This window comes from Xiphias gladius, chromosome 14, assembly GCF_016859285.1.
Source record: "Xiphias gladius isolate SHS-SW01 ecotype Sanya breed wild chromosome 14, ASM1685928v1, whole genome shotgun sequence".
In the NCBI taxonomy this organism is placed as follows: domain Eukaryota; kingdom Metazoa; phylum Chordata; class Actinopteri; order Istiophoriformes; family Xiphiidae; genus Xiphias; species Xiphias gladius.
Window position 1 is genome coordinate 3631571 of NC_053413.1, and position 14479 is coordinate 3646049.

At 38.6% G+C, this 14479-nt stretch overlaps 1 protein-coding gene across 2 annotated transcripts; it reads right to left on the reverse strand.

Moving 5' to 3' along the window:
* Positions 1-93: 93 nt before the first annotated feature.
* bpnt2 (3'(2'), 5'-bisphosphate nucleotidase 2) lies at positions 94-12997 on the reverse strand. 2 transcript variants are annotated; one of them, XM_040144705.1, is made up of 8 exons: positions 12379-12997; positions 9623-9695; positions 8588-8734; positions 7471-7630; positions 3975-4070; positions 3431-3592; positions 2515-2649; positions 94-1708 (listed from the first exon to the last, which is right to left on the reverse strand). In XM_040144705.1, the coding sequence occupies exons 1-8, from the start codon at positions 12495-12497 to the stop codon at positions 1566-1568; spliced, it is 1035 nt and encodes a 344-aa protein (XP_040000639.1). In that variant the 5' UTR covers positions 12498-12997; the 3' UTR covers positions 94-1565. The 2 variants fall into 2 exon arrangements, with proteins under 2 accessions (XP_040000639.1, XP_040000641.1); XM_040144707.1 differs by lacking the exon at positions 12379-12997 and adding an exon at positions 11114-12020.
* Between the last annotated feature and the right edge of the window lie 1482 nt (positions 12998-14479).

Consider the following 14479-nt stretch of genomic DNA (forward strand, 5'->3'; position numbering starts at 1 on the left):
GAATATACATTAGTAACTGGCAGCTACATTTGAAAGTGGAGTTTAGACTAGAAACCTAAAATGAGAAACAAGTATTTTAATTACAGATTACATTTCTCTAACCTAATTTATTTTGAGAATTTATTTTATATATATTTTTTTTTTATTGGGATGAAGAAAAAATGGGAAATATTAGTTGCGTTTTAGTGCATATATGGTTATTTTTGTTCTAAGTGATATTTTAACTGTACCGCAATTGGATCTAATCGTAAACCCCATATCTTTTACTTAAATATTCCCACATTTTTTCTTTTTACCATTTAATCTTTATTCATTTGTAAAAAAAAACATTGTTTTTTTTTGTAGGGGGCTGTTTGGCTAAAACATATTTCAGCAAAATTAGTAACTTAATAAATCTGATCCCCTCTGGGCCTAATATAATCTACAAAAAAGTTTACTCAAGTTTACTCTTTGAGTTTACTAAAATGTCAACTGAAATGAAAAGTGTGGTGGCTATTCTGCAAAGAATTTATTGAATGATTTTTATAATTTTCTTTCACTGCAGTTCTGACCTTTGTGTTTTGCTTGCTACTATTCACTGAGGTGGGACTGCTTTAAAAATCTTTCATTTGCTCCAATTTTTGAGGGGGAAGAAATGAGCTTTTCTTAACTTTTTTGAAGCGAAGACCAAATCAACGCAATTCCACTGTGGCCCTGGCTCTTTAAGATATACTACTTGGGTCCTGACCCAGAGTTTGAGAGACTAGCATCTATAGTGTGAGCAAGGCCACCGAAGTCCAAGAACAGATCCATAGCTGAAATGCTCCATCTCAGATGAAAATTTTGAAGTAGCATATCATTTAAAGAAGAGTGTGAAGTGAATTGCCGTGATGTAATGGTGGTGGTGAACATAAAGTTTGCTGTTAAAGTAGCATAAAGTGGCCAGTAGCCCCATTTACAGTGGTTGTTTACCACTGAGGCTCATTGTTCCTCGTCAGGGTGAGTTTCTATTTAGTCTCAAATAAGGATAGGTGATCGTTTCTTTAACTGAGCTAAGCTGATGTTATGAATATTATGTGATGAAGATGGGCCTTAAGATGATAAATGATGTCAGTCACTCCGTAGGATTTCTTGTAATGTTCAGTATTGTGCTCCTCAGTTTAATATTTCCCATTGGAGTCATCCTGTTGTCCGTGAGATGAAGGAAGGAGATTCAGGGATGGCAGCTGATGTCCCGTGTTCACTGTCAGCATGGGTTTGTGTGTATATGCACGTGAAGAGGAAGATGTACCACTTCATCTAGTTGTAAGTATGTATGTATGAAGGGGAGTGTGTAGTCAGAGCCAATAAATCAACCATTGCAGTTTCCAGTTGCAGCTATGTTGGTTCCACTGTCCTGTTCAGCGGCCCATGCCAGTGACAGTGACTCCAATCCGTCTGACTGGTAGAAGTTGGATGTCCCACGATGATGAAATCGTGCAGGCCTGGTAATGTTTCCAGACCACTCTTATTTATAGAAAAGGGCTGCCACATGTTGCCCTTATCACAACCTAACCAAGCTACCACTGGCTCTGTACTTGTGTCTTTCAGTGCTTTTCAGGGTCCCAGTTTGGTAGTCTCTCCAGTATGGCCTTAGGGTCCACACCCACACTGGCCACCAGTCCTCCTTTGTTGAGTGGTGTTCCACTGTAGTCGATGTCCTCTCCCTTTAGGGTTGTCATGTGGCCTCCTACAATCATAGTGATAACCTGTCACTGGTACAGTGCACTACACACATTAAAGAGTCATTACAGAGATGACAGAAACATATTCATTAAAAATAAAAATAAAATACAATAAGGATAAGTTATTAATCTATTTTGAAATATTACTGACACTGGTGCATTGTAGCATATTTGTTTATGTTGTACAAGCATTTATCAGAAAGAATAAGGAAAACTAATCTTCTCCATCAGCCTCTTACTAGGAGTGAAGAGGTCCTACATGAACACACTTGCTTAAGTTCTAAGTTTGAACATTATTTTATTTTTATTTTTTTATTTTTTTCCACATTAGAGATTTCTGTATTTCTGTTTTTGTCCAAGCTCTTCTCACTGATTTAAACTGAGCATGGATCAGTTGGAAAAAAATGTGATGTCACATACTTCAGGATTTACCAATCAGGATTTACCAACATCTGTATCAGAATCTGATGAAAGTTGTGGGGAGGTTTGCTTATGTCAGTCACATGGGATCAAATCACACCCACACAGTTTTTGAATGTTTTACTCTCACTAAACAATATCTAAGAGTGTAAGTTTTCCAAACTTAAAATTTTACTGTTGCTTATTTAGTTATGAATATTTAATTTTATAAGAGAACAATTACGACTTGAAACCAAGTTTTAAGGGGCTAAATGTAGTGAAATGTAGTCCAGTAAACAAAGTATCCTATTAATAGGGGTTTTTGTTAGTCATTTAATCAACAGGAAAATCTGAATAGATATTGAAACTGAAACGGACAACAAACAATAAAAAATAATAGCTGTTACAATACCCAGTGCATTTAGTAGTGCTGCACCAGCACAGATGTCCCACTTCTTGATGAAGGTGATGTGCACATAAACATCTGCCTGGTCTATAGAACCGGTTTCATGTCCAGGCATCTCCAAGAGTGACAGAACCTTATATCCTGATAGAGAGTTTGAGAGGGAGGGAGAAAAATCACACCGTGGTGGATATGATCTTTATCACACATCATCCTGCAAATGAAGCTTACATTTGGCACAAACAACTTTGCAGGTTTGCTGCCCTTCCAAGGTTTTACTTACTAGTAACACCTGTGTTTGACAGGTAAAAATGTCTAATGTGAGAAAAGTCCTGCCGTACTGTGAACTACTTTATCCTTTAAACCAGCTAAATTTTTCTAATGCACGGCCTGGTACTGATGCCCAGTCATTCATTATCAAACTGCATGTACAGCATGTATGTTGCAACATTTAGTTAGCTAGTGGGGGGAAAAAAAAAAAAAAAAATCAGCAATTCAGATGACAAATAACAGATCATACATGGCTATAAATGGTAAATATAACATGAAAACACCTAAGAAACGGTAAAAATAAGAAAGGAGTGTATCAGAACTCAGAGTTGTGGGAGAGTCCCATTTCAAACTAATACTCAAATCTACTGATTTAGCCATTAAGGTCTTATTTCACACTTCTAAACCTCTTTCTTTTGAGACCGAAAAAAGGACAAAGAAAGAAATTGAGAGTCTTGTTACTAAAGGACTCCAACTGGCCCAGTGGCCCACAGTGAAGTTCGTATGAGAAATTCCAATTATGAATGTGTGTACATTTATGGGGAGGTAAAATGACTTTTACTTGAAATTATAGTTACAGACAGCATTTGAGCTTTAGCTGTACATGCAATACTTTTAAATGCAATACATGAATGTAAAAGAATTCTCTACTCACCTGCTCCACCTGCTTCTGTGATTGTTGTGCTGTTTCCAAAAGCATCATGGATATAACTTTTAACTTTTCCAGAGTGGGAACGGGATACAATCACATTAGGGGGGCTAACACTATAGGATGACCGGGGACGCATATTTGATCCCTGACCCACAAACGCCCAGGCTGGGGGAGATGTGACAGGGAGGCAGAGAGACAAAGGGAATGGAGGGTTACAGAGGCGGAAGAAGTTCAATACATACTATTTTGTCAACCAACAGTTTAACTATTAAGTTAAGCAGAATTTATGATCCATTTATACCAAAATAAAGAGAGACATTAAATCTTATGGTTTCAACAAAAAACTGAAATGTTTTCTTCTGAGGTTTTCTAGAAAATACAAATGAACTCACTTGATATGATTTGGTATTTCATTGAAAAAGTCAGATTATTATTGAAAAAAGCATATATTTTGAGCCACAACCAGAGACTAACCATGTAAAGTTCAAAAGTAGGAGGCAACTTAATTAACATGCAGAGGTTAAGCTGTGGAAGCACACATGCTTACCAGTGAACCCAGTGAATGGCTGGTGTATGACCCCAATGACTGGTTTACCATCTACAGCCACGCATACCATTGTGGTCACATACTTGATAAGGTTCTCTATGGAGAGAGAGATAAGCAGATAGGTTAGAGTGGGGAAGAGATACGGAAAAAGAGCCAGAGGACAGATAAAGAGTATCAATAAGAGTTCTAGAATTGATTGAATCCTAACCGTTACCTATCCCTAGTTCCGAAACTTGTATTAGCAAAGTGCATTGTACATAAAATGCCAGTAGCAGCTTTTCATTTTTTCTTTTCAGTGCCAGTTGTCTCTTTTACCCATTAAAATCAACATAGCAGGTCATATCAGTTGTCACTAATTAATGTTAATTCCATTTCTAATGTGATACTGGATTCAGACTGGATAAAATTGATCAAACCTAACCCTATTTACAAAAGCCTAAAATTAATTAATAGACTGGTGATCCTAAAAATAAATGTAGGCATTGCGCCCAAAAATGTCGAGTGAAAAAAAAAATTCATTTTATTTAAGAGGCTTGGTGGCCACGTTACTTTGTCTTAGCTATTGGTGTGTGTTAGTTATACCGTTATCTATGGAAAGAAGACTGGACTATTATGGTCTTTTGCAGCAATTTTGCATCTTAACATTCATCCAGTTAGTCTCATATAGCCAGGAGCTGACCATTAGAGTTACTGTTTACTCTGTTGGGCTCTCAGTCATTCAACTAGATGAGCTCAGCCTTAAGTATCTAATCATTAATTTTTTATTTATTTATTTTTCTCCAAATCACAACCAAAATTAATTGCTTCAGGTACCGGGAGACATGGAGTACAATCCAGGGAGTCTAGTTTGGAGCATTAGAGATTAGTGCTTGGAAAAGCTTAACACTAAAACCCTGCACAATGGTTTAGTCTCAGACAGGATTTTAAAACTCTGCAAAGTTATCAGGTTGGCAACTTTTCTGTCATTGCGTTAGTCTTTACAGCATTGATGCTACAAAGTAATCCACTGGGAATGTGCGCTTGCATTTATGTGCTTGGCCAATGCAGCGCCTTGTCGGGTAATGTCAGGTTGTGGCAAAAGTTCAACTTTTTGTCAGAAGACCTTGCATTTTTTTGGCCAGCCTTCTTCGTTGGCACCCATGCTATGTTGCCGGACTGGCACCATTCAAATGAATGAGAGAGCTGTGTTTTTTTAAGGCAGAGCCAAAGTCAGTCTGAACACGGCTCTAACTACCTAGTTGCAACAGCATTAAGAACACAGCACACGTATATTGAGTAGCTGTGAGTGATGACGGACTGATTACCTACTACTTTAGTTCAAAATCATTATCCTGATTGTTGTGGATCTAGACAGGGAGTACTGAGGAAAAATAAAGCTCAGAGAGATTTTGCCAAGTTCAAGATCATTATAGCACAAATGGTAGCCTAGCTGTATAATTATGTGGAGTTAAAACAATTAGTAGATGGCTTGAATAGTTGATATAAGTCAACAGAATTTATGAATCCGCAACTACTTGGATAATTGTTTGTCATTTTTCAAGCAAAAATGCCAAACATTCACTTGTTCCCGCTCTTCCATTGCAATGATTTGCTGCTTTTCTGTTTTACATCTTTGGGTTTTGAACTGTTGAACAGACAAAACAGACAAAAGCAATTTGAAATGTCATGTGCTCTGGGAAACTGTTATGGGCATTTTTTTTTTTTTTTCAAAATATATTTGCTATTTTGTACATTAAACAATTCATCCAGAATATAACCATCAAATGAATTGTTGACTGCCACTTGATAACTGTCACTCTTCTTTTTGTCAAATCATATGGTGTCCATGAGGCCCAGTGGCAAATGTTAAGTGTCCTGGTACTGTCTGTCTGAGAGCACCTCACTGTTAGCTCTTCAAACAGGTCTCTACACTTTTAGGGGCACTTGGGCCAAAGAACAAGGATGCCTTGTGCTTTACGAATGCACCCCTTTTCAAACAGCATAGAGTCTACTAATTCATTTTAGGCTTTTGTAAATAGGGTTGGGGTTTGATAAGATGTTATCCAGACTGAATCCAGTATCACATTAGAAATGGAATTAAAGTTAATTAGTGACAACTGACATGACCTGCTATGTTGATTTTAATTGGTAAAAGAGACAACTGGCACTGAAAAGAAAAAACGAAAAGCTGCTACTGGCATTTTGTTTACAATGACCTTTGCTAATACAAGTGCCCGAACTAGAGATGGGTACGGTTAGGATTCAATCAATTCTAGAACTCTTATTGATACTCTTTATCTGTCCGGTTCTTCTATCGGCACTTATGATATTATCCGGTCTTTTTTCTTACTAAAAATATTTTTTAAATTATTATTAAAAAAAACTGTCTAGAGCAGGAACAGCGATATGTAAAACGGCAAAGTCACAATATAAACTCAAAAATATCCCCCAGGAATTAAATGTAAAATCTGAATAAAATAAATAATATTCCTGACATTAAGCAATGGATGAAGTTTAAAAAGAATGAAGAGCATAGAAATCAGGCACTATCACTCATTCATCCTCTTAACTCCACCATCTTACTGCTGATGTGGATTCACTGTTGGGCAGGGTAAAGGGAGGAGGGGGCTGGTTTGGGAGTGGGGGCTGTCATCTCAGACATAAAGTCTACAAAAACTTGCTCAGTTTTAAGATATCTGACAAATTAGGCACAACATTTACAACACTACATACAATCAGCTTTTGTTTTAACTTCTTGATAGCGATTTGCTTTTAGCCCAGGTTTGCTATGGTTAAGACATACTGGTGCAGACTGTGGGCAAAGCTGAAAATACAGCTTTTCTGCTGGTTTATGCTTGTTTAACAGGTGTTTTGATAAATTAACGTGCTTGGCTTTTCACTCGGGAGGTCTGATTGCACACAGAGTAACTACACTTGATGTCATGTCTCCGTTCACAGCCTCTCTGCCCTGCTGTCCGCACTGTGTGTGGAGAAGCTGGGCCCTGCTCTCCATCAAACACAGACATAGAGAGCAGAGGAGAGACACACAGAGAGAATAAGCTGCACGCACCATAAACACCAAAACCAATTTTTCCAATCTTCTAATCTCATTCACTGGTCTCTTGAAGTTCCAATAAAATGCTCTGGGTCCTTACAAATTGAGAGCCAATTTGGAACCAGCAACCCTAGGAACTCTGGGTCGGCCGCACCAGTGCACCAAAGTAATTTTTCACATTCACTCTCTGTAAGTTTAACTCGCATATGAAAGCAAAATGCTCGCACTCTAGAGCCTTGCATTTTACAATGTACCCTAGACTTCAAGTGACTCCCATGAACTTGAACTCTGAACAAAGACCCAATTTTTCACTTCAACCGTTCACACTTCTCATTCTTATTTATTTAAGAGGAGTACCATCTGTTAAGGTGTACCACACTGACAGTTGGAATATTACTGTTCAATATGACTTCTGAAATGATAACTTCAGTTAAGATGGTGGAACTTCAGTAACATGCACACCTGTATATTCCTGTGTAGCATCTAGAGGATCGATCCACACTGTGATGCTCTCAGCAGGAACATCCTTGCCTCCCTCTATCTTGTCTAGTATGTCAGCTGGAATGGCCTGGCTCCAGGTTGCTTCCTTATCCACCATGTTGTCATGTTCCTCACTGTTCACCTAAAAACAAACACATGCAGACAGAATTCCTGTGCCTTAGGCTTATTTTAAACTTTAAACGGTATGTGGAGGCATCTTGAAGCAACTACAGGAATGATGAGACCACTGAAGCTTTCCTCAGGGTCCACCTCTAACATCACAGATTAAAGCCTTGGTTCTGTGTTTTCTAGCTATGTTGCTCGTGATAGTCTCTAGCCGAGTCCTGCACAGGATCAGGTACCCAACGGGTAACCCGCAAAAATGATTTGTAATGGGTAAAAAAATACATTTATATTAATTCACAGGTATGGGCATTGGTAAAAATGAACTAAATTATTCCATAATTGAGGATGCAGAAAGACTGACGGCAACGAGGTAGGCGTTCTGGATATGAGGAAACACAATTACCGCAAAATTGGTTATCTGTGTGTCACTTTGCATTACCTCTGCCTGAAGTGGGAGCTAACTGAGTGAGTACTTTGCACATGTGAATGGGGCAGTTCATTACGCCAAATAGCAAATAACCTCAGACCGGCCACCAGACAAGTCCTGCGTAAATACAATCTGGATAAGTTTGAAAGTGAGTGACTGTGTAGACTAAGTTTAATTAACGTTACAGGTACGGGTTGGGTTGCGGGACTTATTAAACGGGTCGGGGCGTGTCCGGATATGATTTAGAGATAACTGCCTTTCCTGGGTCGGTTCTAGTACTGAGCATAGCAGGTGCGGGGCATTTACAGGCTTAAAGAATTGGACCCCTGCAGGACTCCGGTCTCTAGTTTTCGATTTAACTGTCTCAGACTAGTGGAACTGGTCATGATTGAGATCTTTAACCCTGCATCTAACAAACAAGTATTCTGCAACATTACTGGCATGTTCATAGTGGACAATTCATGACTGAAAAAGAGAACACTGCAGCAATTATGCAATATGCAGAATAAAAGAAACTTGTACAACAGCCACAGTGGTTGTGCTCACCATGATTTCAGGAAAGGTGTTCCTTATGAGGTTATACATCTTTCTATGAGACTGCAGGTCACCCATAGTCAGAAGCTCATTTGCTCCCTCCTTCGTCTTGCCCTTTGACTTCTCCTTCAGGCCATTTTCATCACGCACCTTCTTCACCTAGTGAGGAAAAACAGTCACATGCCATTGATACGGTTCAAGGACCCCAGATGTACAGCTGTGGTTCCTTTAGAGATTATAGTCAAAATAATTTTAATGTTTCCACTGCAATGTAGACAACTGGTTCAGAGTTGCATAGGAAGATTAGCACAGAATAGGGGAACATCACTTTTAGTGAGTTACACAACAGACCAGTGCCTGATAACTCTATCACTCAGGATTCAAAAATTCAACTTAAGACTTAAGAGTCATGCCACAATTTATCCAATAACTAAAGACTTAAATTACAGTAAGATCACTAGTTAGTTACAGTAACTCAACTATTTCTATTTCTGAAAGTAGTTCCACAGAAAACTTTTCACAATGACACCAGTAGATTATCCTCAGGACAAAAAAACAAAACTGTGTTTGTGGCTAATACAGGAAAGTAAGAAAAAGTGTTATTTGTAATCTGGTTGATATGATCATTAATTAACAGCATTACCTATAATGAATCAGTAATGACCTGATAAAACATGGGTGTCACAGCAAAATCATTCTAAACCTAGTGTGGAAATGTTTAATCATTTGTAAGTGCTCTAAACATGAGACAGTTGGTCCTATGGGTGGTAACAAACATTACAGCCTTGAAAATATAGTTTATTACTCCAAAATTCTATCTGTCTCTCTGTTAGAGGTCACATGCTTAAAATGACCATAGTCTACTCCAGAATGTGTGAAATAGAAGGAGGAGTGAATACACAGTCACATTCTGGATGTTCTCATGACACTGGGTAAACAGTGATTTTCTATTTTTGCTAAGAGGGATTTCAAAAGCAACTGTAAAGACAATTTTATGGAGAGCCTAGTTAACATGTGATCCTTGAGCTGTCAAACAATGATTCTTACCTCTTTGCCACCTAGTACCGCAGCCTCCATTGAGACAGCCAGCAGGTCCCTCAGATCCACTTTTCTCCGCTGTCTGCAGGGACGAAGGGACAGAACAAGGATGTATTTGGCTGAAAACGGCCCTGACTGAAAAAAAGCTTTTGCCTTTCTTCAGACTAAACATGATGAAGCTATTATCAGCCTTACCAGCTTTTGGTAGGTGAATGAGATGGCAAGTTTTGGACACTGCCCCAATATTTTTGAAAAGAAGCTGTGTTTTGTGCTGATATTCACTATCTTACAATCAAACCACTGTCCTGTCAGACAATGGTTTGACAATGGCAAAGATTCAGTGTTTGCCCACAGACCACTTAAACCCAGATAATGGTGACCTCTTAAGGTCTGCAATAGGGCCCAGTATCACTTGAGATATTTTCAAAAACCCTTCTTCTATTATTATTTTTTAGTTTTCAATGGTTAAATGTTGTCTAAAAACACATGTAGCCTAAATATAATACTTGTGCCTAAATATAATACTATAAAATTGACAGAAATTTCATTTAAAGGTTCTGTGTAAGATTAAGAAAAACCCTTGTTGTTAATGACACCGGTAGCCGTTAAGTGAACTGGCGCCCGCATCCTGCTCGCACTCCATAGGCAGGAGAGAGCAAACATCCTGGGCATTGTCCAAACAGCGACATGACATACATGACAGACATGAGACTGAAGGTGATTGACCGGCATCACGTTGATAGATGAAGTAACTAAAGTTACACTGTTAGTATAGTTTGACTGTAAACTATATTTTAGACTATAGACAATATTTGACTCTCCAGCACTGGCACTGTGCAAAAGTGAAGTGTAGAGATAGTTCTGGCTATGCAAGACTATAGTTTGACTACTATTATGTTTTTGGTTTGTTTTTTTAATAGGATTTCGAAAGCAATCGGCTTACTAGCTATATATAGCAGCACAATATAGGCTAACAACGTTGAATTAATCTATTCTCATTGCATGATATACTGACTGCAGGCGTTAGCTAGCTAGCCAGCTTTAACAATTGCTGTTTGTCTAGCTTTCACTGAGGGGCTCAGCAAAAGGCAGCATAGCTAAATTTGCTGGCCAATGGTTAGTGAACTAAATGGTATATTATAAATAAGATGTGTTGCAACACTTCATTTTTTATGTGGTAGTTTCCACCGCAACTCTCATTTTTCTAAATCAATGCGCTAATGTTTCAGCATAACAGAATAGACCTTTTATATTGTCAAGTAACATTAATGGTCTGAATGGGACAGGCAGTGGGTTGAGACGACGATAATCCTAAACTAACATCAGTTATGAACAGATGATAGAAGTGGCATGAGTAACGTTAGACTGGAGATATTTCAAATAAAATTTACAAACAAGTTCTAATGAACATGTTTTTGCTGGGACCTGGTCGCTTGGCAAAGTAGGGAAGCCAAAGAGAGGCCTTGAGGAAAGGTACTTGGGAGCGAAAATAAACATCACATCTTTTGGATTTTCCTGGAAAATTCGTCCTCAGTCCTTTACATAGAAATCACTCCACAGGTTGCTATAGCCAACCGAGAAGGTCCGGGTAGGTCTAATTTTTCAAGTCATGTTACATTCACACATTGGCAATACAAAAGCAATTAATACATGGAAATTGCTTCACATTCTTACATAAAGTACGTTTAAGTCAAGAAGAATCTGGTCAAAGAATAGGTAACAAAATTACAAATCTGTCCGGGCATCCAGTGGCAGCTTGTGTAATTGTAGTTGACAATCTTTGATACTTGGGACACATCTAAACTGTTACTAAAGAACTATTGAGGTTTAATACCCAGTTCTAATTCAGCAGCCATGGTCACTTTTATTCAGTATTCAATAGAGGTTGAATCTTCTTGACTCAACAAGACTGCTGATGCAATTGCTCAAGATTGTTGAGCAAAAAAACCCGGAGGTCCGTTCAAAAAACATTTTCCGCTGTTCTGAAGGTATTACCATATGTGTCAACAACTCTCCCTACAATCAAAACCCGTTTTCCAAGTTCTGACAGAATTTCCTAATCCAGACAGCTGGAAATTTCATATGTCCTTGCTCTTTTTGTTAAAAAAAAAAGTCATGCAGGATATATATTTTAGATGAAAATATATTGGACATTAGAAAGAATCATCAATATATACCAATATATTAGATTCCGGTTCACCTTGTACAAACTGAGCAAAGACATATGCCACTTCCAGCTTCCATCTTCCATTCCTTCAGAACAGAGAAAGAATATTTAGAATTTTTTAATTGACTTTTCGGCACAGTACCGTATTCTTAGCTCTGTGACTTGAAGGTAATGGAAATGTTGTACAAAAGAGGTAGGAAGTCGGGCTGCAGTCAGGCAGGAACCTCAACCTTAAGGACAACTGACACCACCAGCCAAAGTCAGTCTAATGTACATGAAAATGGATTCAGTGATATGACCCTACCTACACTATTAAATACCTACACCTATAAGTTTGACACATCCCGAGCCTATCGAACTATCAACATGTAGTTCCAACATTCATACAAGAGATTGAACATTTTCTGAAAGATAATGGTATTAATCTAGCTTTCTTTCGAGGCCTCAAATGTATTGTTATTTTCAACTAACCAATTAGCTTCTTTACCACTGACACAAGCAGCTGCTGGTGGACTGTGAAGAACGTTCAAGTCAACCCCTGCTATGGCAGATACACTTGCTGTACCTACATTGGGAGGTAATGGCAGAAGAGCCTGACCTGAAAGCAGCCAGGCGGCTGGAGATGACCCCGGCATACAGGTGGTAGATGACACCGAGCCCCAGAAGGCAAAACACTGCCACACCGAGCGGCGACAGCCGGATACCCATCGGAGCCATGGTTGCAGAGAGACCCTCTGAGTTAAACACCGAGAACACAAAACCAAGCGCCCACGAGTGCTCGCGGTACAACACGCTAGAGAGAAGGCAGCTGACGTGGCTGTCACCGCCAAGGTGTCCAGGAAAAGCAGCTAACTGGCAGCTTCACTGACGTTTGGGTTTCGGATAAATACGTCCACTGTCATACAGCAAGCAGCTGAAAGGCGAACAAACTGAATCCGCCAGAGAACCCCCACACACGGGCTAATTTCGATTAGTTGGCAAGCGGTTTAGCATCGTCCGACGTCTTCACCCAATAACAGACTCGTATCTGTTTTGTAACGACATTCCGTGTCTTGGACAGTTTGGCTGGTCCTTATTCTCGTGGCTAACTCGCCGAAACGAGCCAAGTGTGCCCTGGTGTAGAAGGCAAAACAGAACAATCCCACCTCTGTTCAGTCATCTTTCCTCTCTACGTACACAGCACAGAGGTCACTGGCTGTTCACGTCTCTTCCGGGTCATCATCATTGGTGTCGTCATCAGTCTGGTTTGCTATGTGCTTTTATCCATTCATTTTTATAGATCGAAAAATGTCATAAATGCAAAAAAAAAAAAAAAACATTATTTGTATCATTTTTTTAAAATTCGAAAATATATTATTTTTAAAAAATAACAGTAAAGAGGAAAAGGAAAGAAATACATCTGGGTCATATTTATGTAGAACTAAGGTTATTTGGAACAGGGCTAATTGCTACTTTTACAGTTGTTAAAATATCTTAATAAAGTGCTTCCATGTGTATAACAGCCCAACATTCATTGAACAGGTGACGTCAGCAGATCATTTGTTGACTTCACCTGTTGTTTTTGCCTTTTGGTAAAAAGCCAGACCGCTTATTTTGAGGAAACACCAAAACTTACCCATTGTTTGGTAAAATGCTTGGCAAGTCCATTTTTCTTGCCCTTCAAGGCAGTGACAACGTAAACAGGATAACTGAATCATTAAACAACAATATGTTTATTTAATGGCTCTACTCTGCAAATTTGATATGCAAATTTATGGACTTTTTCCTATATTCTCTCATGAGTGTATAGCTTACTCACTTTTTATGTGCTATCTTTCTGGTGCATTTGTTGTGTTTAAATATATACAAGCTGCCCTTCTGCAAAAGCAATTTCTTCTTGTAGGACGATAAATGACCCAGATTGACCACACTGAACTGAATACATGGAGCAGCAACAAATATCACTTTTAAAATGTCACGAGAACAGTGGTTACTACAGCTCCAGGAACTGCCCCACATTACTTCCCACTACTCACCTGAATCACAGTTTCTTTCTAGAAACATTGTAAACTCAGGGAATGTGACAGATAAGAAAAATAAGCAAATAAGATATAAAATTATAATTCAAATCCACAATCAAAAAAACATCATCCACAAAATTTTTTGTCATGGAAAGGGCTGAAAACAACTTTTAAAACAGTAAAAGCATCAAAAAGGGATTGTAAAATTATTTGGAGAAGCTAATGAAGCTCAATTATGCATCATATGATGCTGCATCAAGTTTGTTATGGTTGGCTGCAGAGTTTCAGTCATTTTCTATCAATTTGTAATGCCATAAAAATGACAAAGGACATATTAACACATTAAAAACTGTCTACCCCTTAAATAAACCACAAAATTCAATTTACCCCCATTGTATTGGTACATAGGCAGAAATCTCTGTAAATAGATAACTTGAAAGTAGGCCTGCAAATAATGATTATTTTCATTATTGATTCATCTGCCAATTATTTCATCAAACAATCATTCAGTCTACAAAATGTCAGAAAATTGTCAAAACAGCCCGTCCCAGTTTTACAGAGTTCAAGGTGATGTCTTTAAATGTCTTGATTTGTCTGTCCAGCAGTCTTAACCCTCCCACTTTCCTCGGGTCCTTGTGACCCACGACACAAGTCTCCTCGACGACAGCATTGCCCGTGGAAACAAAATGACTTTCCTAC